This window comes from Adelges cooleyi, unplaced genomic scaffold (assembly GCF_023614345.1).
Source record: "Adelges cooleyi isolate 19-005CV unplaced genomic scaffold, UGA_ACOO_1.1 ACOO_flye_CR_arks_rails_tigmint_CR_PRNA_30, whole genome shotgun sequence".
In the NCBI taxonomy this organism is placed as follows: domain Eukaryota; kingdom Metazoa; phylum Arthropoda; class Insecta; order Hemiptera; family Adelgidae; genus Adelges; species Adelges cooleyi.
The window spans coordinates 20,965,862-20,991,759 of record NW_026095971.1 but is presented as its reverse complement, the minus strand read 5'-3'; the positions used below and the strand labels follow the sequence as shown (position 1 = coordinate 20,991,759).

The 25,898-nt window shown below is 33.1% G+C and overlaps 4 protein-coding genes across 6 annotated transcripts; 2 read left to right on the top strand and 2 right to left on the bottom strand.

The window, feature by feature from the left end:
* Window positions 1–40: 40 nt before the first annotated feature.
* Window positions 41–13,580, bottom strand: LOC126838315 (uncharacterized). 2 transcript variants are annotated; one of them, XM_050572647.1, is made up of 14 exons: window positions 13,311–13,580; window positions 12,199–12,513; window positions 11,578–11,742; window positions 11,107–11,412; window positions 8,722–8,818; window positions 8,567–8,639; window positions 8,420–8,492; window positions 7,913–7,962; window positions 2,221–2,583; window positions 1,250–1,438; window positions 757–952; window positions 530–678; window positions 282–440; window positions 41–219 (listed from the first exon to the last, which is right to left on the bottom strand). In XM_050572647.1, exons 1-14 carry the CDS (start codon window positions 13,515–13,517, stop codon window positions 90–92), a joined length of 2,472 nt encoding a protein of 823 aa, XP_050428604.1. In that variant the 5' UTR covers window positions 13,518–13,580; the 3' UTR covers window positions 41–89. The 2 variants fall into 2 exon arrangements, with proteins under 2 accessions (XP_050428604.1, XP_050428605.1); XM_050572648.1 differs by lacking the exons at window positions 8,420–8,492; window positions 8,567–8,639; window positions 8,722–8,818.
* LOC126838317 (trypsin-1-like) lies at window positions 4,504–23,833 on the top strand. Of its 2 annotated transcripts, none has more exons than XM_050572652.1 (7): window positions 4,504–4,591; window positions 21,821–21,962; window positions 22,201–22,363; window positions 22,640–22,851; window positions 22,937–23,136; window positions 23,244–23,298; window positions 23,378–23,833. In XM_050572652.1, the coding sequence occupies exons 2-7, from the start codon at window positions 21,848–21,850 to the stop codon at window positions 23,506–23,508; spliced, it is 876 nt and encodes a 291-aa protein (XP_050428609.1). In that variant the 5' UTR covers window positions 4,504–4,591; window positions 21,821–21,847; the 3' UTR covers window positions 23,509–23,833. The 2 variants fall into 2 exon arrangements, with proteins under 2 accessions (XP_050428609.1, XP_050428608.1); XM_050572651.1 differs by lacking the exon at window positions 4,504–4,591 and adding an exon at window positions 21,416–21,677.
* On the top strand, window positions 5,599–6,555 carry LOC126838318 (UDP-N-acetylglucosamine transferase subunit ALG14 homolog). The gene has a single exon (XM_050572653.1). The coding sequence runs from the start codon at window positions 5,846–5,848 to the stop codon at window positions 6,497–6,499; it is 654 nt and encodes a 217-aa protein (XP_050428610.1). The 5' UTR covers window positions 5,599–5,845; the 3' UTR covers window positions 6,500–6,555.
* On the bottom strand, window positions 15,534–17,566 carry LOC126837909 (serine protease 1-like). Its single transcript, XM_050571892.1, has 7 exons — window positions 17,474–17,566; window positions 17,102–17,243; window positions 16,704–16,866; window positions 16,326–16,537; window positions 16,049–16,245; window positions 15,886–15,940; window positions 15,534–15,804 (listed from the first exon to the last, which is right to left on the bottom strand). Exons 1-7 carry the CDS (start codon window positions 17,564–17,566, stop codon window positions 15,665–15,667), a joined length of 1,002 nt encoding a protein of 333 aa, XP_050427849.1. The 3' UTR covers window positions 15,534–15,664.
* Window positions 23,834–25,898: the final 2,065 nt, after the last annotated feature.

The window sequence follows — 25,898 nt, the reverse complement described above, 5'->3', positions numbered from 1 at the left end:
GTAAAAAACATATTGATACATGATTATTTGTATATTGATTTTCGATTTTGTAGTATTCAAATAAATGCATTGATCAAAGGTATAATATTTCATTTGAGAAATATCCTCGACAAAGATTTATTTAACGTCGCTTTAACGTTTGGCGATGCAGCTGACGATATGAGCGCAGCACCTCTCGGATCTTCACTCAACTTGGCTAGTATATGTTGAGCTGCTTGCCTGTTGGACACGCGGATTAGTTAATGACTTCTGCTGACCTACCGGAATGTAATATTATTTACCGAGAAGTGGGCGTATTGTCAATCACTAAACTAGTAGCAGCGGTTATCACAGCGTCGCGTGCTTCCGTCGGTAAATGGAGAGTTCCGTTTACACCAAGCTTATCGACTATTTTGGCCAAGAGGTTGCACGCTTCGGCACGAACCAAGCGGTTTCCATGCCTAATTAATTAAATTTATTACAACACATACATGTTATTAGTACCTAAATATGTGTTTCTAATGACTTAGCAGCCTATGACACTACTCACTTAACGCCTCTAGTCGTTATTACCAATACACATTTACATGGGTTTACGTTGTCTACCATTGCGTTGAGTGCATCCAAACTCTGCGTTCTCAAGAATTTGTTTGTATCGGCAGTTCGAGGAAATAGAGCCGACGCTATTTCTTCGATATCCTAAAATAAAGTAATAGTTACATATTTTCAAACTTGGATTTACTTGATTTTTTTTTTTAAATGTACTTAGGTACTTACTGGCTCCACCGACTTGGGCACATGGGTAAACATTTTCTCTGTAGCCGTACAGGCGGCTCGAGCCACTTGTGACCGAAGACACCGTATGTGTTTGGCAATTATGCGACCGTATGGCTGCAAAGCGCTCGGTCGTAACTCCTTACCGTGGAAAATGGCCAACCGGGAAATGTTCTGTAAACCGGTAACGGCAGCTTCCCTATAAATATTATTGCAAATCACATTAGGCAATAAAACAAAATTTAATCCATACTGAATCTATAAGAATACACAGTGTGGTACATAAAAAAAAAAGGAAAGAAAAACACTCACTTTGCTCTCAGAAAATAATTGAAATTTTCTTTTGAAAACATTTGTTTTTTAATTCACTGTACAAAACCTAATACCTATCTACCTAGTCTACCATATCTTTATTTGGTACTCACACAGAGTATACTATAGCATACTAATCTTAAAGCTATGATTGTAATAAAAAAAAATACAATGTAACCAATACCATTCGGTGCTGTTGATTTGAGGAATAATCAACTGGAGAGCCTTGTGAGGGTCGTCGAACGGGGTAAAGTTGGGCCCCGGCTCGCTATTTGGTCTTCTGTCAATTTTGTTTGGCAATTTCACAGCAGATTTTCTCCTTACCGCTAATGTCTTCATAGTCTTCGTCGGCTTGACTTCGGCCACGGGTTTACTATATATACATTATAATAACAATGTTTAATTAATATACAATTCAATGTCAATTCATTCCTTAAGTAGGTCATCAAGGGTTGGGGGTCGATTCTTGTGACTAGTCATAGCAAAACACCACGCTGTATACAAATTATATTTGTTTATTATTATTATTTGAAACATTTTTTTTCTCGTGTTGTCCATCTTAGAGCGTGTTCATAATATGATTACAAAAGTAGGTACTTACCCCAAAAAAAATGTTTGAGGTGGTTAAGCGTAATATGTTTTAGTATTTTTTTTATAAATATCTCTTTTAATTTTTAGGCAATCAACTTTGCACAAGTCTTATTGAAAATGCGGCAAAACGGACCACTTAAATAACATCTATCCTCTACTGAATGAAAACGATACAAAGTGATTAAAAGTTATCATAGCCAAAGCGCACCCCTTTGAAACTATCTTAATTTTTAGTTAACGGTGATAAAATTAGGCATTTTGCCCCAATAAATAATATTTCAAGCTAAACTCATCAGCTTTACAACGGGACAAAGTCGATTGCTGGAAAATTGAATGAGTAATTCATAAAAAAAAATTAAATGGGAAACTTATCCAAGGGCTGAACCCCCTCAAACGAATTCAAGTTTTTTTTTTGGTTTTCTTTGTGGCCATATTATGGACATGCCTCCTTAGGGTTGGACAGTGCGAAAACAATATTTTTTTATCGAAAAAGGCTTATGTATATATAATATTATAGTTTGTCCGATCCCATATGTTAATTAAAAGATATGATATTATGCTTACTCGTTGCAATTTTGGGGTCTTATATTATCTACGGTGGTGGTGTATAATTGGACGTTGGGAGCCGGTTTCGCGGCCACGGTAGTCTGTGACAAAGATTTGGTCTCGTTCAGAAATCCTCTAAGACGGTCATCCGGGTCGACCACCTGTCGCCTGTAGACCGGCATGACAGTGACAATGTCCACGTGGTGATCCGGATTAGCCGTGGATAGATCATCTGCGATCAACGTCGTCTGATTGTGAGTTTTATTTTGATTTTCTTTTGCAGGAACAGCGGCCGTTTCCACCGAAGGTTTTTCTATTCTACTCTCCGGCACTACAGTCATGCAGAACGTGGGCCTGGTCAATTTGGCTGGGGATTCGAGGCTGTAAAATTTGAACAATGTCATTATAATAGGTACATATAACGTTATACAATGAAAAGTTATCAATGATATCTAAATCATTAGATCAATGAGACCTAAATGATTAATACCTAAATAGCGACAACACGTCTCCAAGAGAACACTATCAGGACTCAGGAGTCTAAATTGGATGTCTCTCTACTGTATTCTTGTATTGTAAATTGTTTGTTATCTAAATCAGACTTAATGCGACCCAAATAGGTATTTGGCTCGCTGATCAAAATTGTTTTAAAAAATTGGTAGGATTTTAATTCTCACAATATAAAATAGGCAACAATTACTTAAATCGGTTGCGTCGCTATTATCAACTTTGACATAATGTACTGTTTTCTGTACAAAACGTCCTTGTTAAAAATTGCATGTTCAGTTTTAATTTGTGTGCCATTGGTACCATTTGAAGTCTTTCTTGTAAGTATTTTTTTTTTGGATTTTAGTAAATAGTAAAATTACAAGCCGTACAACGCCTATCATAAAAATAGCCATTTTTATAATTTACACCTGCGCTCTTCCTTGGTACGATTGAGTCATTCGTGTAGCCCTGATTTCAAAACAGACATGTTTGGCACAAAACATATAAAACTGATGTATAATTTGTGTAATTGATGAAGATTGTATATGTTGTCACTTGTCTAATAACTTGAACGGAAAGCATTATAATGACTCAAATATAAAACGCAATGAATGATGAAAATGCATTAACGTCTAATAATTTTAAAACAACAGAAAATCGTATTTTTTCCAGAAAAAAAAGGAAATATGTTTACACTGAACAAAACATCTGCAGCTGTTGTAGAAATAAATTCCATGCTCGACCGTTCAATATACATTTTAGAGTTCATATTTTTAGCAAAAACTAGGACATTATGTAGTCGATACGATCAATATTGATGGAATATGTTTTATTGATCTACCGGCCTTAGTATTTCACAACCAATTAAGTAACCCTGTGCAATAAGGTTTGCAACTAAATTGTTTTCACTTTTCTTTATTTATATTGTTTGAACGAAAGTCTAAATATCAAACTTAGTGGCGTAACTATGATTTTTTATAAGGGGGTGTCATATTATATAATAACTGTGTTCATGAGTATTGTATGTAGAATATTTTTTAAATATAATGTATAAGTGTATTTACAAAAAACAGTTTTTATATAAACATTCGCTAAATCCACCTTACACTATTAACCGCCTTATACTTGATAATTTTTTAAAGTATATACGACACGCGGTCATAGGGGGGTGTCACATTCCCCAAACAACAGTATACGCCAGTGATTAAACTTAAAGTAGGCAGGTCAAATTTGATACAAAGTAGAGGAGGTACCAAATTAACCAAATTTCTTTTACCCAGGGTTGGTAAACATACCACCTTTAATGGGACACTGTAGGGTGGGTGGCGGGGGGGTGGATGACTTTTTTGAGGTCTTACTCGATTACTGAAACGGGTACGGTACTGTAATTGGCCGTGGACAGCTGCACGCGGCCGGGCACGACGAACATGGTGTGGTTGAATTTTTTCCTACGGTTTTTCGAACCGCCGCGCCTCTGACGGTGACCCACGACGGCCGTGTGGAACCGGTAGTGGCGTTTGGCCAGTCCGTTCGGTTGTTGTTGGTCGTTTGCCGGACAAGGACCGGACGAAGACGAACGTTTGCCGGGCCGACAACACCGAAAACACGACCGCAGCATATTTATCATTTATCATTTATCGTCGACCCGACGGCACGCGCGCCTTTAACGGCGAATGCCGCTGAAAAAAACCCACTGAAACGGTCACCGAAGAGGCATCCTACTATTGGAGAAACAGCTGTGTGCCCTACTGCGAGCTCTGTTTCAAATGCATACAATAATAGTAATGGTAATATGCGTCACACACGGCGAGTGGACGGTGTCCGCCAGGCTATATTATAACGATTGATTCTACCTGCGATTGGTCAAGTACTCCTGTACGGGTATACGATAGGAAATAAGGTCAGTCGGCATGGTGACTACAATAACTACCTACCCCTTTAGCATATAGTAGGAAATAATAATACTTGTTGATGTTATCGCAGGCTATATACTTTGACCTACACCTCCCCTCCCCCGCCCTCTGCGTATACACCAGCAATGTTATATACTATGACCGCCGCCCACGATAGTACCACGCAAATGTATCTGCACCGTGCAAGTAGAATCATATAATATATACAATAGAGTTAACAATTATAATATACATTTCCAAGGCATCGGTCGTGGCACAATTTTAGAAATTATTTTCAGTTGGTTAATTAGTTCAGTTGAACAGAGTTAAAAATTGCATTTTTTTACATTGACTAAATAATTTCAAAATTGTGCCACGACAGTGCCTTGAAAATGGTGTGAAGAATTCAAATGTTTGAAGTAGAAACATGTGGTTTTTTTTTTACAAAAATAGATCCTATATGCGTTATAAAAGTTGAAAAAAAAAAGTATTATCAAAATAGATATTTCTTTCCTATGGTAATGTGTATGTTTAAACATTTTAGCTTAATGTTAAAGTTTTAGCGAAAAATTGTCTATGCAATGCGCCTTAATAAATGCTAGTGTAGAGGCCCCTTAAGGGCCAAAATATAGGCAACATTTTGAATGAAACGTTCTTAATCATTTTCGATTAAATCAATAAATTTATTCTCCGGATAATTCGTATAAGCTTCAGGGCACTATCTTTAACCCGTTTGGCTTGAGATCTAAATAATCTCACTCATAGTAAACCGGTCCGATTTTGATACATTTTTTTTGTTTGAGCGATGAAGATGTCTAAATTTTATATTGCTATTATCGAGCCTAAGTAGTCGGCACTTGGCTTTGCAAGACGACATTGCTACCTAGATCAGCTGATTCGAAATGTTTACATAATATTAATACTATAGTAACGTTATCACAGAAATCTTATCACATCGTTGTTATCATTGTTAAAATATAACACAATTATTCGCTTTTTTGATAACAAATTGTACGTTTAAACTTTGTAGAAATTAAAATGAATTGTATTTGAAAAAATTAATTTACAAAACGTTAAACGGTTTATTAATTGTGGACATATATTTTATTTAAATTATTTGTTGTCTTTAAACGCGTCTGTGTATGTGTCTATATTACATTAACGATATTTTGAGTTATAAAAATGTTGATAATGGTCATCAAGAACAAATTATCCTAAAATATATATTGTAAGTACCTATTATTAAACTGACATTGATCATTATGTACACGTTATGTATGTGGTACTTGCTGGTGATAGCAATATTGTCGGCTTATTTCTCGGCTCGTCTTATCTTCATGATTATGCAACTACTAACCGGCAAATGCAATGTCAGAATGAGAAAACAACCTTTACGTACACTAATAGTAATCGGTTCGGGTGGGCATACATCTGAAATGTTACGCCTAATGAAGCACTTGAATAAACAAAAATTTACACCACGCTTGTACGTGTTGGCTGACACAGACACAACTAGCCAAGTACGCTTAGAAAAAGAAGAAAACGGGACAGACTGGACTACAGCTGTAATACCACGGTCTAGACATGTAAATCAGTCGTATTCATCGTCAGTAGTGTCCACACTTTATTCAATAGTCATGACTATTCCAGTTGTCATCTCTTTTAAACCCGACTTAATATTGTGCAATGGTCCTGGCACGTGTGTTCCAGTATGTCTAGTTGGATTTGTTATGAGATTATTTCATTACACGGACACCTCTATCGTCTTTGTGGAAAGTATCTGTCGTGTTAAAACATTATCTCTGACCGGAAAAATAATGTGTTTTTTTGCTGATTTAATTATTGTTCAATGGCCAGAGTTGAAACAAAAGTACAGATGGAGAGTCAAGTATGTCGATGAAGACATTTCATTGTAAACGTAATATGTTTTTGTTATTTTGAAAAATATATATTTTTACAATTTTGTTACCTATATTTTTGCTTATAACATTCACACGTTAGTATACCTTTTTCAAGCCTAAGAAATATTAATGTAGTATCATAAATTATACGATTCAAATATCTATTGAATTAAAATTGTATAGATTTGCCACTATAGAATTATTATGTTTCAGAATACTTTATTATTTTAATTATATTTGAACACTTTTATGTTACATAAATCCAAAATCGTATGCCATTAGTAATATAGTTTTTGCTAAGAGGAAAAAATTAATTTAACACTCGCCAACGCCAAAAAAAAAAATTGTAATATTTTAATTTTAAAGTGTTACACTAACTTAACATCTAAGAACATAGTAGGATCATTTAGGTCTCAAGTATCCAAATTAATGTCTTAAATTATTCAAAACTCACTTCCATATCATTGCTAGCACAAATAATGTGATAAATATCAAAAGCAATAAAATATATAAAACGAGAACATTTTTAGTCGTTGATATACCTAAAGCTTTTGATAAAATACAGGATCGGTACTAAAATTGGTTTCAAAAACAAAACACTTAATAATAGGCAATTGGCAAATGTCTGAAAAATCGGTTTTAATTTTACATCTGCCGCAATTCTTAGGTTTTATACTTTAAAATTATTTCTTTGCATTATTTATTTTTATAGAACTATTTAAAATGAAAATGACCAAATTTGTCAAGACTTGAAAATAGTATTATTATCATTTTTTTTATTATAAATTAGGTGGCACCCTTCCTATAAAAAATCCTTTTTACTTCAAACTACCTTTAAAAGTTTTATTCTTGACACCGCAAACATAACACTAAAAAATGTTGGTGTTCAATATTTATACATATTTGCTGGTTTTATACTTAGAATTTCTGAAATATTAGGTATTGATGGACTAAGCAGACTCAAAGGCAATACTTAAAACCTGACCTAACCAAAGTATTTTTTTTTCTATACCTTGCTGGCATGTTAATAATTGTCAATTCAAATTTGTGTATAGTATTCTTATTTTTGATAAATAAGGTAACATTTCAAAAAACTCTTTGGTAAAATTACTTGGTAGTGAACAAATTAATCTATTGGGATTTTGCCCGCCTCTTCCACTTTATAAAAAAACTGAAGAGGTGTGGCTGAACCTAGACATTTAAATATTCAATCAAATGTCTTTCCATAATGCTAGCATAAAATATAAATAATTTATCACAACAAGTACTGGGTCTTGTTATAAAAATCGTCTAGGTTTAAATTCCTTTTTTTTTTTTGGAATTAATCCTATGTATAGATTATAGACCTAAAAAACTTCAGGACGTCCACGGTGGTTATTCTAAATGTCTACATAGTTTAATAAATTGAGATGAATATAAAATACATACTTTTTGGGCGTTGTGTCCATTTTCATCTCGTTTAGATTTTCATACTTTTTCTAAAACAAAAAAAAATGTTTTCGAGACGATTATTACAAAAGCAACCTTTAAGAACAAATATATAGGTATGGACATTATAATGACGTCTTGAATAAAAATATAATGGTATTTTAAAAGAAGAGTCCTCTGAAATTAGTTAAATAGAGTCAACGTGCAAAATGCCCACAACAAAGGTTGTCACTGTTGTCCAAACTGTATGTGTACTAATAAACAAGTGAAAGCTTAGTAAGGCTTGCATTTTATTTTATTGTTTTCAAAAGACAAAATTGTTGATGTGTTATTTACAATTTTCGCTTCGACCTTATTGATGGAGGAATACAAATTTATATAACAGCGTGTAACATTCTCTCACGGCAGTGTTTTTTTTTTTTAATAACAAAATCCACAATCGATATGTGAGCAATTATTATGATTAATAAATTATTATTAAGTATAATAATAGTTTTTTTTACTAACATCGAACGAATCACAGGTTCTTCCGACAGAGAGAATCGCGTGCGGGGAAAAATATCCTTTATAAAACAATATTCTAAAAAAAATGACAAACACACAGGATATTGTTAAATTACACAAATATTCGTTTCGACTTGTTGTCAACCATACCTATCGTTCAAATTTCCTTTGGGCGGCGTCCCTAACAACGGTCCTATCCGAGAACTTGAGAATTGTTTAAAATCTGAAAACACAATTTGTGTAAGTTAGGTATATGGTTTTAAGAAACGCTTCAAATTTAAGTACATATAGGTAGGTATATATACTTGACTGTCTCAGAGGCGGAAGCGTATACGGTCTGACTTGGTCGACTTGTCGGTCGTGATTGAGAAAATTACTAAAATGTCGGACGTTTCGTGTGGTCTAATAAAAAAAAAAAAGAGTAATTTTGTTATATAAAAAAAAAAATAGTTAATACACAATTAACCTAGATAATAGCTTTACAGCATGTGGAAAAAAATACAAAAATTAGGATCGTTAACCCCGTATAAAACGTTCGTCCGCAAATGTATAGGTGTTTTATAGATTTTCTGTCAGAAACCCTCCTTTTTTTTTTTTTCATTGACACTTAATTTTCCCTATACGTATCGTGCTTCATTCATACGCACTATATTATATACAATAAGAGTTAAAATTGTTAGTTACTATTATTAATTGTATAAATCGGTAGCTCAAGTCATGGCACAACTTGATAATTTTTGTTTTATTTGTCGCCTTGAAAAGAAAACCTATTTTGAGTGGTATAATTGAGGCGATAATTTCATAAATCGCATGACAGTCAATTCTATTCGTTTGGAAATACAATTTCAATAGGTATATGCGTTTACTTATTGTATAACAGGAAATCACAAGAAACACAAGATGTCTCAACACCCTTCTTGGGTTCTGTCAATAAATTACCTTTAAACATAAATTATATAGATGATTATTGGGACTTAAAACCTAATAAACAATTAGAATAAGAGTCAAATCTTAACGTTTGCTCTGAGAGCAGAAATACAGAAAGGAATTTGAGAAGAAACGGTTACTGTCTTAAGATTTGCGGACGACATAGCATTGTAAAATTCGAAAACAAAAGTTGTGGTATGCAGTAAGACTAACCCCGTCCGACTCAACATAAATATATGTAGACAATTAACAAATAAGACAAGTACAATAATTTACATACCTAGGGAGCCTAGGAATACCTGTAGGATAGCACAAGTGAAAAGAACCTTTCAAGATAAAAGTCAGCCTGACAATAAGGAAGAAATTCCTGAAAAGTTATAAATGGTGTGTGGCGCTCTTTAGATCCGAAACCTGGACAAAGTCTTTGAGATGTGGTGCTTCAGGAAAATGCTTAAGATACCCTGGACCGAGAGGGTGACAAACGAAGACACAGTTATGGGAAAGTATTCAATCCAGAAGAGATAAGATGGTAGGACACATATTAAGACACGAAAGCTTACAAAAGACAATAATTGAAGGAGATGTTGAATGACACATTAAAAGACCATAAGGGCAGAATACATGACCCAAATAATGTAGTTCAAAGCGAATTTAGTGGATCTAACTAATTAACTGCCATTAATATTATTATTGTGACACCAGAGTAAACAACCGCAGCAATATGGGGGCGCTTGAAAATGCTAATTATTTAACCTAATTCGAAAGGGTTTCGTGACTACAACACTGTGCGTTGACTTCGACCTAGTTGCTTTATTCTTGCCAGGCCGGAAATGACCCCCGGACGATATGGATCTTTTTGTATATTTTTTTATTCTTTGTTCACTTTTCAGTAAAGCATGTGTTGCCGTGACTAAAGGCGTACCTACTACTTAAGTAGTGTTGCGAACGTACACAGCGGTGACGCATTTTGCAGTAGATAGATGCTAAATTTGAATATTATGCAAAACCGAGCGGGCAATGTAACAACCGACCGAAGTGTCCAAGCTTGATGAATCTATAATATGGCCCCCGTACCCTTTGCTAAGCAAAATGCTGGTGAAAAATTCTAAAAGAGAATATTTTAAAAACGCTATTCGAATATAAAACGAAAATATATAAGTATCGTGCGGAGAAAGCTTAATTCGAGAATAATTATTTTAAAATGTATGTTTTTATTTATGCATCGTTAAAGAGGCCAAGCGACCATCTAAGACTATAAGTCATGTAATATAATATGTTATAATTTATACACGGAATTAATTTAACCTATTTCATTTAATCTTTTATATCATTTTTGTATAAAATAATATTTTTAGCCGAAAAAACTTAATATTGTACCCTGGTCTTATATAAATGTAAGTCGGTTATGCAAATTCCATTTAGCTTTAGTTATGGACTTAACCGTCTGAATTTGACATCTCGCTTTTAAATAATATATAGTCCCATATGTATGGTGATGTTTGCTGATGAAACGTAAAATACTTAAATTATCATTATGTAAATAATTAAGTGTATAATCGCATATTTTTCGACTAGTGCAATGATTTTACCAAAGCCGGGCGCCTCGTTTATAATACTGAAATAATTATAACTAAACTGCAGTAATTTTTAGCTCTCATCTATAGAAATCGGTCAAGTACTCTCAATATAAAATATAGTAGCTATAATAATATACCTACTGGCTACTTGGCATAAAACACTATTCAATGGCGATATTATCTCACCTGTACGGACGGCGGTACGAGCGGCTGCGTTGGTTTGGATTGTATCCTGTCCTCTCCCCTGGGATGTTTGGGCATGCTAAGAGCCGGCCGAAGCGGTACCGGGATGCCGGTGGGCTTGATTAATATGTCGATTTCATCAGGACTGCGGATCTTGATGCGTTCGCCGCCAAAAGTCACTCTCCTTGGGGTTTTCGGCATCTCTACCTCGTCGTTGTCTTCTTCTTCCTCTTCCTCGTACGACGACACCGAAGAATCCTGTCCGGACGACGAGGATATCCGGTACACTTCGCAAAGCACCTCAAAGTCCTGCTAGTAAACAAGTACACTTATATCCGGTTTATCTATTATAGCATAGGCGTAGAACGGGGGAGCCGGGACCAAGGGACTTATTGTTCCCACAATTTCCTTTAACCCCCCCCTCAATTTTCTACAGAGGTGTGGGAATTCCCCCCAAGCATGTACAAGTCTGACCTTTTTTATCACAGGATGAAACGTTTCCAGATAATGATCGAATTTGTTTCGTCCAACTATATCTTTCACCCTGTCTAGACAGTAGACGGCGGCTTGTTGAAATGTCGCTTGTACCATTTTATTTGACAAAGCGGTCACCAAATGCACGAAGGTGGGGATGGCGATCTGAAAATTAGTATAAAAAAATCAGGCAGTGTAATTAAGTTTAGGTACCTCATTACAACGGGGTATTATTATTTAGATCAGTTAATCTACAAACTTTATCGCTTAAGGTAACTATATACAGCTAACACAATATGTATACTACAAACGGTTGCGTTTTAATTATTCCGAGCTAGTGCCTAGTCGGTTGACCCTATTTATGAACTATAAAAAACTGTGAGAGTAATTTTTGACAAAGCTAAAAGGAATACACACAATAACAATATGGAACCCTAAAAGCAATGGCGAAATCGATGGAGACTATTACATTTGAATAGACCAGTGTTTTTTGCTCTTTAATTATCTACTATTATTTGAATTTTAGCAATGGGCAAGTCAAGGCAGGTGAAAGAACCGAAGTGTTCTGTTCCAGGTCCTAGGTGTGCTGGAATACTATTTTCCTAATACTATTATACTCACCGGTCGATCGCCGTTCCTTTTGACTATCTGCTGCAGCACCACCGGGACACACTCCATCACGTTTACGGTAAGACTTGACTTGGCGCCGGGCACGTCCAAACCCTGGACGATCATTGATTTTAGCACGAATTCCGGGTCTGAAGAGTGTTGCACGTACACCAGTAAGGCATCCATGGAGCTGCTCCTGAGGGCTGGCGAAAAGTGCGCCAGGTTAGTGATGACCATCGGCAGCACCGTAGGCGACATCAACGCGTCCAACTGTGGACCCACCGCAGGCACGATGTAGGCTAGCACCCGGCAACCGTGTAGTCTAACCTATAGATATCAAAGCAATACAATTATTATGTATAATATATGCACCACCAGGATAATGTGAGGCAATTCGAATTACAATAGGTTTGACTAACGCAACGTCTCGGTATGAAAGGTTAAAACACTGTGATTCTGGTCAAATGAAGCTTTCTCCAATATCTCAACAATAATAACCAATTCTTGTCTCTACATTTGCAAGAACTCGACACAAAGCTGGCGTTTGATCAGAGAATCAAAAAGAGTCTAACGAGACACTGCGAAGTTCCAATAGAGGAACGATTGAGCTTAAACTTAAAAGCGCAATTATCTTTTTTTTTAGAAAATGGCCCTAACTCGATTTTAGAAATCCCGAAAAAAGATCCTTTTCGCTTTCCACGTCACAAATCACAGTTAAATGATCTGTAAAACCTTAAACACCTCTCAAGCCACAAGTCGCATTGCTCGTATGAGTCCTATCACTTAGAATGGGCTAGATACTTGTAAGTACAAATGAAATTTGTAATAAAACGAATTTTTTTCTAGGATCCTATGATAAAATCAGTATCCTTGTTTAGCATCCGCTCATGAACATGTGGAATCGGTTGATTTGCAAGTTCGCTTTCAACTGATCAATTTAGTATTTTGTTTTTTGTGTAGTGTTAAATTTTAAAAAAATGAGCCTCGAGTGCATTGAAAGTGTGATGCTAAATTTATTAAAACTCTATCAGACATTCTTAAATGATTTCTATGTCTTCTAATTTTAATTCCAAAGTGTCTGATGCTCCCAATCGATTGCTTCTTAATATCCATTGCCATCTCACCTGCCATTCCGGATGTTGGAGTCTGACGGCCAGCTCGGTGAACACTTCTTGCCGGTCGACGTGCGACGGAAACCGGTTCTTCTTGACCACGTACTGCCAGACGGGGGTGAGTTCCAAGTGACAATGTCCGGACCGGAACTTCTCCGGCGTGGCTACCGGTTCTGGCGTCAGCCGGATGTCCGGCAACAGCAGCGTGGCCGTTTGCATGCAGCCGATGATCGCAGTACAGTAGTCCCATACGATGTGTGTACGCTGCCAACGGCTGTGGCGGTGTCAATGCGCCCGGTAAGAGGTTTTGCATTTGGCCCAGGGCATGTGTTGTATCTGAGTACTCGCCTAGCAACAACTTGTGTGTGTGTAAATCACACTAATGCACTTACAGCGGTATATACTTACTTAACGTCCCACCCCTTTGGCGCGCCCGTGCCACTTAATACACCCACGACATCAATTGTTATTGTCCAACAGTCATAGGCGCAACTTCAATGAAAAAAAATGTCAGGGTGCTTAAGCTCCGCATTTTCCAGGTATTTAAATTCGAATTTTACTTAACGAGGTTAATAGTGTTTTTTTTTTAGCAAGCACGTTGAATAACAATTTAACATTTTAGTTAATTATCTTAACAGTTTTTTTGCCTCATAATCCCGTTTTTCTTTAGAGCAGTTTTTTTATGGACACATTTGTGCCCTATACTTCAAATAAAATGCTATCTAAATAATCAATTATTCAAGTAACTTTCAATTAATGCAATTGCGGTTTAAAAAAAAATAACATTTTATTCAAAAGCACAATTTTGTAAAATATTATATATATTATATAATTCGACTTTGTCTAAAAAGTAGATTATTCAAATAAGAAATTTCCAAAAATTCAGATCATTAGTTCAACTTTTAAGTACTTTTGGATTAATTTTTACTTGCATATGATTAAAAAGGAAAGTTTTAATTTTTCATTTAAAAAATGTTACTTGAAAATTAATTTAAATGTTTACAATTTTAAGAAAGAAATATTACACTTGAAAATTGAACTTGTGTTTGTTCAACTCTGTACATTGTACATAACCAATTTAAAAAAAAATCACTGAAATATTAATAAAATCTATAACAAACATTTATATAATTATTAGATAAAAATTCAATTTAAAAAAAGAAAGTTTAAATATTAGTTGAGTAAAGACAGAAACTTAGTTTTTAGTAAATTAATAAATAATTATTAAAATATATTTAAATATAAAATATTTAAATTATTGTATTAAACAATATTAATAACTTATTTTTAACAAAATAGTTACTCATAAATAAAAAAATAAGACTTATACACGACAAGATATATATAACAAAATACAATATACCTAAAGGAAAATGATAAGGTATAGATATATATAAAAAAAATGCATAGAACACAAAACGTAGAAATGGAAAAACAAATTAATTGCCAAAAGTGGATATTCATAAAAACAAAAATGTATACAAAATTTTCAAAATTTAGTAAACAATAAATATAAGTAATATGAAAAAACGACCTCGGCGATAAAATATATCCATGTAACTTTTTTTTAGCAATGTAGTTACAAATTATACAAACAATAATGTTTTTCGTAAATAATAAATTTAACAAAAATTTACATAGAAAACAAAATATAATACAACAAAAAAAGTGTTAAGATTTATAAACAAAATCAACCAAAAACGAAGATAATTAATAACTTAGGTGAGTAACATTAAGGTCAACTTAAATTATCAAAAATGTATTTATGTGTGTGGGAACCCGTATTAGGAAATTATATATAAAAATAAATAATATATTTTGAAAATCAAAGAATGATTACTGACATTTTCAGATTTAGTTATCGAAATATAAGTAACAAACGAATCAAAAAAATGCAGTTGTAACTAAAACTTGAGAAAAACGATGAATTTTATTGAAAAAAAGTCGAAGAAACCTCTTTAAATGTAAGACCATCGTCAACTTTTCGGGCATCTTGAATTTTTTGCTGTGTTTTTAGACGTTTCGACCGAATTTGACATGATGGTCTTTTTTTTTTAACTTAAAAAAATTCTTAAACCGCTATGGACATATGCAGTCCAAATCTGGGCCTCAGCTAAAAAGTCGAACCTTAATAAAATACAGGTCTCACAAAATAGAATACTACAAAATAGAAGAATGAAAGGATTAGTTTGTATTGGAACAGAAATGGTCTTGCAAATAAAACTGCACGCATCATTAAATTATTATTTGAATCCGCTTTTAATGACAATAGTTAATTTTTTTTTCTAAATGTTTATTTTTTACAACAGTTGTCACTTCAATAAATTCCCACTAACAATTATATTTTTCAACATGTACAATTGATATTACAGCATCTTCTCCGCATAATTATCGCGACACGGACAAGCGTCCTCTGTGTTTGCCTTTATCCAATCCAAGTACTCTGAAACTCTAGTGTAGACTGCCGGAGGTGGTCGGCACCCTGACATACCAAAAGAGGTGATACCTAAAAATACCAATTACAATGGTCGATCAAAATTCATATTGAGAATACCCAATTGTTAAATGCAATTATTCGAAATCTTACCAATAAGATGATGAACTGAACCGTTAACAACCGTCAGAGGCCCGCCACTGTCCATCTGCATAAAATATATTTTGTATTGTACAGATACCGTTTATAGAACATGCATGAACTTATGCAAAGCCTTGATTTTGCATTGTAAACTATTTTATAATTATATACTTACATTGCATGTGGTACCCTCGTCGATCAGTCCTGCGCACACCATGTTTGGGGTGATCAAACCGTAAAAAGATGGTTCACACTCGCTGTTGCTCAACACATAAAGTTGAGCTTCACGAAGGACGTCCGTTGGATCCAAATAATGTCTATGAGTCTTTCCCCATCCAGTGATAGTGCCTACCGCGTTAGCATAACTAAGTCCTATCGAATCCGCAATATTATTTTATTAAAATCAAAACTTCCGATAGGAGAAAAAAAAGGATAGTAGCATATTATTGTACCTTTTTCCGGCATGCAAACCGGATGAACATCGTTATTTATTTTCACACCATCAGTGTCCAGTCGAATTAAGGCTATGTCGTGTGACGGTGCTCCTCCGTACTTGGTATAACGTTCATGTCTTATTATTCTCTTCGCATTGTATTCCTCAGAGATGTCTGTATTACGATCGTGTACAGAAAGTCGTACTTTGTAATCACTCGCTTTTAAAGTTCTGTAACCGAAAAACAAAGTCAATTTTGGACATTTACTCAATCAGCAGCTATTTTTATACAAAAGGCGACGGGTCTTTAAAGTTAAAGGTACACTTTTCGGATTAACTTAATTAAAATACCCGCTAATGCTATTTTTATAGTAATAAAATCATAAGTATAATTAACTCTACACAATGACCGGCTGTTAATACGTATTTGTCGTTGATTAACGAAGCACCACAATGAAATTCATCGTTCTGTAATACTGAAGCCATCCAAGGATATTTATGAGCGTAATTCACTTCTTTCCCGTCGATTATTTTTAAATCGGAACCCAACGCCCCACAACCTGAAATTAAAAATGAATGGAGTTGGTTAAAATCTCTACATTATTCCATTAATGGACTGAGACAATCGACGATATCATCACAGTCCTATTATAAATTAATTGGTTGTATAAAAAAGTGAAATAACCAACAAATAACACTAAGTTAATTGAGTATTCGACACTTATTCATTGTAAACATATGTGTAAGTTTTAATAATCATATTTACATAGATAATATTAATAACAATATACTTACTGCACGGTGGACATTTTGGATTATACAAATTTAACAATTTGCTAATTTGCAACAATTTGCCTGAAATGGTTCCCCTAAGGTTATTTAACTCAAGCTTGTATTTGCTAACCAACATTCCAATTTTGTTGAAAAAATTGACCTCCTGTAGAAAAGTATCATACATTCGATTAACATATTGTATTATCTAGATTCTTTTTTTTTTTTCATTTAAATGTTTCAGCATATTTCATGCTCTTACAAGCTAGTTATTTTCTATGTATGTATAATATATCTAGATTCTCAAAAACATAATAGTAATAATAAAACTAGCCCTGCAATAAAAAGAATACACCCAATTCTTAACTTAATATAAGATAGGATTAATTTTCTCACCGTTATGTCTTCTAAAGTTAAATCGTCTGAACTTTGAGGTGACGCCTTGGCCACCGCAGCGAGTACCACGATGTAAAACAATATTTTCCACATCTTTGTTTTTAAGTTGTACTTAAAAAAAACCACTAATTTTTCATTTATCCCCTTTATCTAATGAGTGTTATACTAGTTATGGGTTGGTCTATACTGATTGGATACCTAAGAAGTAATCTTCGTGTATTTATAGGCAGCCTACGGTAATAATTATTAAATAATTCCATAATTTCCATAAAAACAATATAAAGGTTACCTTTAATGAAACATAATGATTATTGCTATGGCTTAATTGAAAATATAATGTCATTGTAATAAAATGGAAATCGATAAATACAGTTTTAATTAGTATACAACAGATAATGTTTTATAATTTTTTACTATTTATTGAAATATTAATATGCTATTATTATATATATATACTTACATACGTCGACTAAAATAATTAATAGTATTTATTTTTATTTGTTTTATTGTTATCTTAAAGGAATTAAATCCATTGAACGCTTACAATACGAGTCTACATTTTAGCTAGTTATGGCTATCTTAAGTTTTTCCACTCGGTTGTCCAATTATGATCCCGTATTAAACAAATAAATTAGAATATGCTAACTTTAATTTCATGAAAACATGTCTAAGTAGAGTTATATCAACATCAACTGACCATTTTTAAAACAACTATTGAATCGTTATAAATTACTTTTAAGATACATTGAAAAATAAACCGTCAAAAGCAAGTACCTTATATTAACGATTCAGAAACGTGACATAATATATAGGTTTGACATGAACAATGAGGTTGTTAAAAGACTAAGTTAAGTTAATACCAGTAAAGTATTATTTACTATTTTAGTACAATCTAAAAAACTACAACTACTGACTACATAAAATCCAAATAACATCTGAGCCCAATGTTATTCTATATCCTATGTCAGATAATTGTCATAATATGTATATGTTTTAAAATACTAGCACATTATTATTACAATAAATAGAAGAAATAATATAACATTGCAAAAACTTAGTTAAATAGACTCTACACTTGTTGTATACTAATTAAAACTGTATTTATCGATTTCCATTTTATTACAATGGCATTATAATTTTAATTAATCCGTTGTAATAATGGATTTTCACTAAAGTTTAGTATACATTTATATTATTTTTATCGAATTTATGAAATTATTACAAAATTATTACCGTAGGCTACCTATAAATAAGCGAAGGTTACTTCTTAGATATCCAATCAGTATAATAGACCAATCTATAACTGATATAACTATCATTAGACAAAGGAGATAAATGAAAAATTAACGGTTTTTTTCAAGTACTACTTAAAACAATTATGTGGAAAATATTGTTTTACATCGTGGTACTCGTTGCGGTGGCCAAGGCGTCACCTCAAAGTTCAGACGATTTAACTTTAGAAGACATAACAGTGAGAAAATTAATCCTACCTCATATTAAGTTAAGAATTGGGTATATTCTTATTATCGAAGGGCTTATATTAATATTAATATTATGTTTTTAAGAAACTAGATGATACAATATGTTAATCGAATGTATGATACTTTTCTACAGAAGGTCAATGTGTTCAATAAAATTGGAATGTTGGTTAGCAAATACAAGTCTGAGTTAAATAACCTTAGGGAAACCATTTCAGGAAAATTGTTGCAAGTTAGCAAATTTTTAAATGTGTATAATCCAAAATCTTGTGTACCGTGCAGTAAGCATATTGTTATTCTATGCAAATATAATTATTCAAACCTACACTTTTTTTACAATGCATATGTGTCGAATATTCATTTAACTTTGTTTTTAATACAACCAATTAATTTATAATAGGACTGTGATGACATCTTCGATTGTTTCAGTCCATTTATTGATAAATGGTAAAATTTTAACCGACTCCATTAATTTTTAATTTCAGGTTGTGGAGTTTTGGGTTCTAATCTAAAAATAGTCGGTGGGGAAGAAGTGAAATACCCTCATAAATATCCTTGGATGGCTTTGATATTAAGGGACGGTAAATTCAATTGTGGTGGTTCATTAATCAACGACAAATACGTACTAACAGCCGGTCATTGTGTAGAGTAAATTATACTTTTGAATTTATTACTATAAATAACGATAAAAGGTATTTTAAATAAGTTTCTCCCAAAAATCCACCTTCAACTCTTAAACATAAAATTAATACCTATATATTTAGTTTCTTATATGTTTAGTCTCAATACATACCTCAGTTATTTATAGTTGAAAAATTAGCGTATTCACCTCCCCCCCCCTTAAATACCAACTAGATACTATTTTTGAACTAAGCAGCTGCTGATTGAGTAAATGTCCAAAATTATCTTTAATTTTCGGTTTTTATTACAGAATTTTAAAAGCAAGTAATTACAAAGTACGACTTTCTGTACACGATCGTAATGCAGACATCTCTGAGGAATACAATGTAAAAAAAATAATAAAGCATGCAAATTATGTCAATTACGGAGGATTAATATTTAACGACATAGCCTTGATTCGACTGGATACCGACGGTGTAAAAATAAATAGAGAGGTTCTTCCGGTTTGCATGCCGGAAAAAGGTATAATAATATCCTACTATCCTTTTTTTTTTTCCTATCGGAAGTGTTGATTACAATAAAATTCTATTGCTTATTTTATAGGACTTAGTTATGCTAACGTTGTGGGCGTAGCCCCTGGATGGGGACTGACGGATGCAAGTAATATTAGATATCCGGTGGTCTTACGTGAAGCTGAACTTTATTTATTGGACAACAGTGAGTGTGGGCCATATTATTTCAATATTATCACCCCAGATATGGTGTGCGCAGGCATGAGAGACGAGGGTAAATCCACGTGCAATGTAAGTACAACTATAAAATAGCTTATAATGCAAAAGGATGGCTTTGTCCTGACGTATAAATGCATGTTCTATAAACAATATCTTAACAATAAAAGTTTTGTATGCAGGGTGACAGTGGCGGGCCTTTGACGGTTTCTAACGGTTCAGTTCATCATCTTGTTGGTAATATTGAGAATAATTGCATTTTACAATAGAGTATTACCAATTTGAGTATATCAATCATATTAAATTGTATTTTTAGGTATCACCTCTTTTGGTAAGACAGGTTGTCGATCACCCCCGGCTGTCTACACTAGAGTTTCCCAGTACCTGGATTGGATAAAGGCAAACACAGAGGACGCTTGTCCGTGTCACGATAATTATGCGGAGTAGATGCAATGATATTATTTGTAAATTTTAAAAAGTATAAGTGTTGATGGGAATTATTGAAGTGACAACTGTTGTAAAAAATAAACATTAGTAATAAGAAAAAAGTTATTGTAATTATAAGCGGATATTCCATTGCAAACCAATCCTTTGGTTTTTTTGCCAAACTATACAAGTTTATAAACATTTATTTTTTTTTATAAATTACTCTTAAGATACATTAAAAAATAAAACAACAATAGCAAGTACCTTATATTAACGATTCAGAAACGTGACATAATATAGGTTTGACATGAACAATGAGGTTGTTAAAAGACTAAGTTAAGTTAATACCATTAAAGTATTATTTATTATTTCAGTACGATCTAAAAAAACTAGTAATACTGACCACATAAAATCCAAATAATAACTGAGCTCAATGTTATTCCATATCCTATGTTAGATAATTGACATAATATGTATATGTTTTAAAATACTAGCATATTATTACAAAAGATAGAAAAAATTATATAACATTGCAAAAAATTGGTTAAATAGACTCTACAACTTGTTGTATACTAATTAACACTGTATTTATCGATTTCCATTTTATTACAATGGCACTATAATTTTAATTAAGCTGTAGTAATAATGGATTTTTACTTAAGTTAACTTTTATATTATTTTTATCGAAATTATGAAATTATAACAAAATTATTACCGTAGGCTACCTATAAATAAGCGAAGTTTACTTCTTAGATATCCAATCAGTATAGACCAACCCATAACTGATATAACACTCATTAGACAAAGGGGATAAATGAAAAATTAGTGGTTTTTTTAAAGCACAACTTAAAAACAAAGATGTGTAAAATATTGTTTTACATCGTGGTACTCGTTGCGGTGGCCAAGGCATCACCTCAAAGTTCAGACGATTTAACTTTAGAAGACATGACGGTGAGAAAATTAATCCTACCTCATATTAAGTTAAGAACTGGGTATATTCTTATTACCGAAGGGCTTATTTTAATATTAATATTATGTTTTTAAGAAACTAGATAATACAATATGTTAATCGAGTGTATGATACTTTTCTACAGGAGGTCAATTTTTTCAACAAAATTGGAATGTTGGTTAGCAAATACAAGCTTGAGTTAAATAACAAAGGGGAAACCATTTCAGGAAAATTGTTGCAAATTGGCAAATTGTTAAATTTGTATAAACCAAAATGTCCACCGTGCAGTAAGTATATTGTTGTTAATATTTTCTATGTAAATATGATTATTCAAACTTATACATACTATGTTTACAATGAATATGTGTCGAATACTCAATTAACTTATTTTTATTTGTTGGTTTTTTCACTTTTTTATACAACCAATTAATTTATAATAGGACTGTGATGATATCGTCGATTGTCTTAGTCCATTAATAGAATAATGTAGAGATTTTAACCAACTCCATTAATTTTTAATTTCAGGTTGTGGGGCTTTAGGTTCCAATGTGAAAATAGTCGGTGGGGAAGAAGTGGAGTACGCTCATAAATATCCTTGGATGGCTTTGCTATTAAAAAACGGTCAATTCAATTGTGGTGGTTCATTAATCAACGACAAATACGTATTAACAGCCGGTCATTGTGTAGAGTAATTTAAACTTATGATTTTATTACTATAAATAACGATAATAGGTATTTCAAATAAGATTCTCCCAAAAATTACCTTCAACTCTTAAACATAAAATTGATACCTATATATTTAATTCGTATGTGTTTAGTCTCAATTCATACCTGAGTAATTGAAAAATTAGCGTATTCGCCTCCCCCTCGCCCTTAAATACCAACTAGATACTATTTTTGAACTAAGCAGCTGCTGGTTTAGTAAATGTCCAAAATTGACTTTGTTTTTCGGTTTTAATTGCAGAACTTTAAAAGCAAGTGATTATAAAGTACGACTTTCTGTACATGATCGTAATACAGACATCTTTGAGGAATACGATGTGAAGAAAATTATAAGGCATAAAAGTTATGACAATTACGGAGTAGCACCGTTAAACGACATAGCCTTAATTCGACTGGACACTGATGGTGTGAAAATAAATAACGATGTTCATCCGGTTTGCATGCCGGAAAAAGGTACAATAATATCCTAATATCATTATTTTTTTTTTTTACAAACGGGTAAGTTGATATTAATATAATTATATTGCTGATTTTATAGGACTTAGTTATGCTACCGTTGTAGGCGTAGCCACTGGATGGGGACTGACGGAAGGAAGTAATATTAGTCCACCGAGGGTCTTACGTGAAGCTGAACTTTATTTATTGGACAACAGTGTGTGTGGGCCATATTATTTCAATATTATCACCCCAGATATGGTGTGCGCAGGCATGAGAGACGAGGGTAAATCCACGTGCAATGTAAGTACAGCTATAAAATAGCTTATAATGCAAAAGGATGGCTTTGTCCTGACGTATAAATGCATGTTCTATAAACAATATCTTAACAATAAAAGTTTTGTATGCAGGGTGACAGTGGCGGGCCTTTGACGGTTTCTAACGGTTCAGTTCATCATCTTGTTGGTAATATTGAGAATAATTGCATTTTACAATAGAGTATTACCAATTTGAGTATATCAATCATATTAAATTGTATTTTTAGGTATCACCTCTTTTGGTAAGACAGGTTGTCGATCACCTCCGTCAGTCTACACTAGAGTTTCTAAATACCTGGATTGGATAAAGGCAAACACAAAGGACGCTTGTCCGTGTCACGACAATTATGCGGAGTAGATGCAATGATGTTATTTGTACATTTTAAAAAGTATAAGTGTTGATGGGAATTTATTGAAGTGACAACTGTTGTAAAAAATAAACATTTAGAAAAAAAAAAATTACTGTAATTATAAGCGGGATTCAAAAAATTATTTATGATGCCTGCAGTATTATTTGCTAGACAATTCATTGCATCTATTCCAATACAAAATAATCATTTTATGAACATAACATATTATTACACAGCATAACTAAGCATTTTTAACTACACAATTTAGCACGGGCAAGTTGTAAAAAAAAATTTCCCATAAGAAATCTGTACAATTTTAGTGGAAGTAAATAATGGGGGGTGAGAATATTCCATCTTACTACAATTTTGTGGATACTAATAAAATGTGGTTTTGTCACAAAAAATAGTTTGAATATACATAAATTCTACTGGTTGACACGAATCACTGACATTTAAACAAAAAAAAAAAAATGATATTGATTTTTTTTTTAATTGTAATGGTGAAGAAATTATTTTATAGAATCAATGCTGTCATATTTTTTAACTAAAGATAATACCGCAAGTAGTGCAATTAGTAAAAAAATCTGTTTTACCTTACAAATGTGCAACACTAATTTACAATAACTTTATTAAACTGAAATTTTAATTACCGAGTAGTAGTCGTTAAGTGTTTTTTTATAGGTACTTACCTGTAGGTAATATCATATTATTGTTACTTATAAGCATTTATTAATTATCACCAATATCGATTACAATACCTAGTATTTCAATTATTGTTTTAATCGGTTATGGTTAATAGGTATTTGGCTTAGAGCTATATATAAATTAAATTATTATTAATATTTAAAATAAATTACTACATGTTTTGCTTACCGGTTACTTCGTATTAGGGATTGTATACTCGTTTCCAAACCACCTATGAGGTAGAGTATTTGGCTCGTTTTTTTTAATGTGGTATCTCCATCTACGATGATGCTCGAATTGTATTTACTGTACAACCACCAGAAATGTGTGGTAAGGGCGTTTCAAGCAATTGTGGACTTACGCATAGATGTCGATCCGGGCATAACTTAAGACTAAGCTTAATGACTAAAATATCCCGGTATCGACAGACTGGGCGGCCACACACAGACAATGGTGGACTTACGCATCGAAGTCGATCCGGGCATAACTTAAGACTAACTTAATGACTAACTTAAGACTAACTTAATGACTAACTTAAGACTAACTTAATGACTAAAATATCCAGGTATCGACAGACTGGGCGGCCACACACAGACAATGGTGGACTTACGCATCGAAGTCGATCCGGGCATAACTTAAGACTAACTTAATGACTAACTTAAGACTAACTTAATGACTAAAATATCCCGGTATCGACAGACTGGGCGGCCACACACAGACAATGGTGGACTTACGCATCGAAGTCGATCCGGGCATAACTTAAGACTAACCTAATGACTAACTTAATGACTAACTTAAGACTAACTTAATGACTAACTTAATAACTAAAATATCCCGGTATCGACAGACTTTGCGTATAAGAGAGAACGAAGGAGGTTATCCAGTAGGAGGATCACGGGATAGATATTGGTAATTTGATTTACAAAAAAATCTTGTTGGTGTACAAAATGTCGTGACTTGATTAACTGGGCGCAAATTTTAAAGTAAGTAATTCATTTTTACTGAGCAGAAAATGTGAGAGGTTTATGAACTATAACGAGAACGACCACAACGCGAAAGTGAAAAGTTACAAACGAAAAAATTGTTAAAGTAGTTTAGTTCAATTATCTGAAATTACAATAGTGCTAAAATGTGTAAATTTACTTAAACAAATAAATTATAATTGTGCGGTTGTCCAAAATAATTTATAAAGGGAGAGTTAAGAGTAAAATGGCATCATCGTACATAGACCTAATCCACATAGTACTTGACTTAGTAGAGGGGAGGGGAGGTAACTCAATTGTTTAGATATTTAAGCGTAGGTATCTTTATTTTACTTCCAAGTGAGACCAGAATATATTACTTAGAAATGTATTGATTTAGTTGAAAAAAATATTTCCAATAATTACACTCCCTTTTTATAAATTCGTCTGAGGAATACATTACTTATACTAAATCAAGCACTAGAAAAGGGTCGAGAATTAACAAACCAGTCATATAGAAAAAAAGTTTTTTCAATTATTTTATTTTGAATTTAATATGTAAGAATTTTACTGAGCAGAGAAACTTAAGTACAATTATTTCGTCTGTAGTTAATTCCGGACCCTTACAGCTGTAAACAATTAAATTATTATTAATATTTAAAATAAATGACTACATGTTTTGCTTACGGGTTACTTCGTATTATTTATACTTAATTAGGAAATTTATGATCGACCGCCACGTGTAAATAATT

What these genes read in the sequence shown, in the direction of transcription:
- LOC126838315 (XM_050572647.1), bottom strand. Translation starts at nt 13,517, where the DNA reads ATGCAAACGGCCACGCTGCTGTTGCCGGACATCCGGCTGACGCCAGAA. An exon ending in AAAGGAACGGCGATCGACCG is followed by an intron (nt 11,743 to 12,198) that starts GTGAGTATAATA and finishes ACTAATTTTCAG; the next exon opens with ATCGCCATCCCCACCTTCGT. An exon ending in TGCCCAAGTCGGTGGAGCCA is followed by an intron (nt 679 to 756) that starts GTAAGTACCTAA and finishes ACTTTATTTTAG; the next exon opens with GATATCGAAGAAATAGCGTC.
- LOC126838318 (XM_050572653.1), top strand. Translation starts at nt 5,846, where the DNA reads ATGTACACGTTATGTATGTGGTACTTGCTGGTGATAGCAATATTGTCG.
- LOC126837909 (XM_050571892.1), bottom strand. Translation starts at nt 17,566, where the DNA reads ATGTGGAAAATATTGTTTTACATCGTGGTACTCGCTGCGGTGGCCAAG. An exon ending in GGTTTGCATGCCGGAAAAAG is followed by an intron (nt 16,246 to 16,325) that starts GTACAATAATAT and finishes CGGATTCGATAG; the next exon opens with GACTTAGTTATGCTAACGCG. An exon ending in ACGAGGGTACCACATGCAAT is followed by an intron (nt 15,941 to 16,048) that starts GTAAGTATATAA and finishes TATTTTATGCAG; the next exon opens with ATGGACAGTGGCGGGCCTCT.
- LOC126838317 (XM_050572651.1), top strand. Translation starts at nt 21,585, where the DNA reads ATGTGTAAAATATTGTTTTACATCGTGGTACTCGTTGCGGTGGCCAAG. An exon ending in ACCAAAATGTCCACCGTGCA is followed by an intron (nt 21,963 to 22,200) that starts GTAAGTATATTG and finishes TTTTAATTTCAG; the next exon opens with GTTGTGGGGCTTTAGGTTCC. An exon ending in TTCAGTTCATCATCTTGTTG is followed by an intron (nt 23,299 to 23,377) that starts GTAATATTGAGA and finishes TTGTATTTTTAG; the next exon opens with GTATCACCTCTTTTGGTAAG.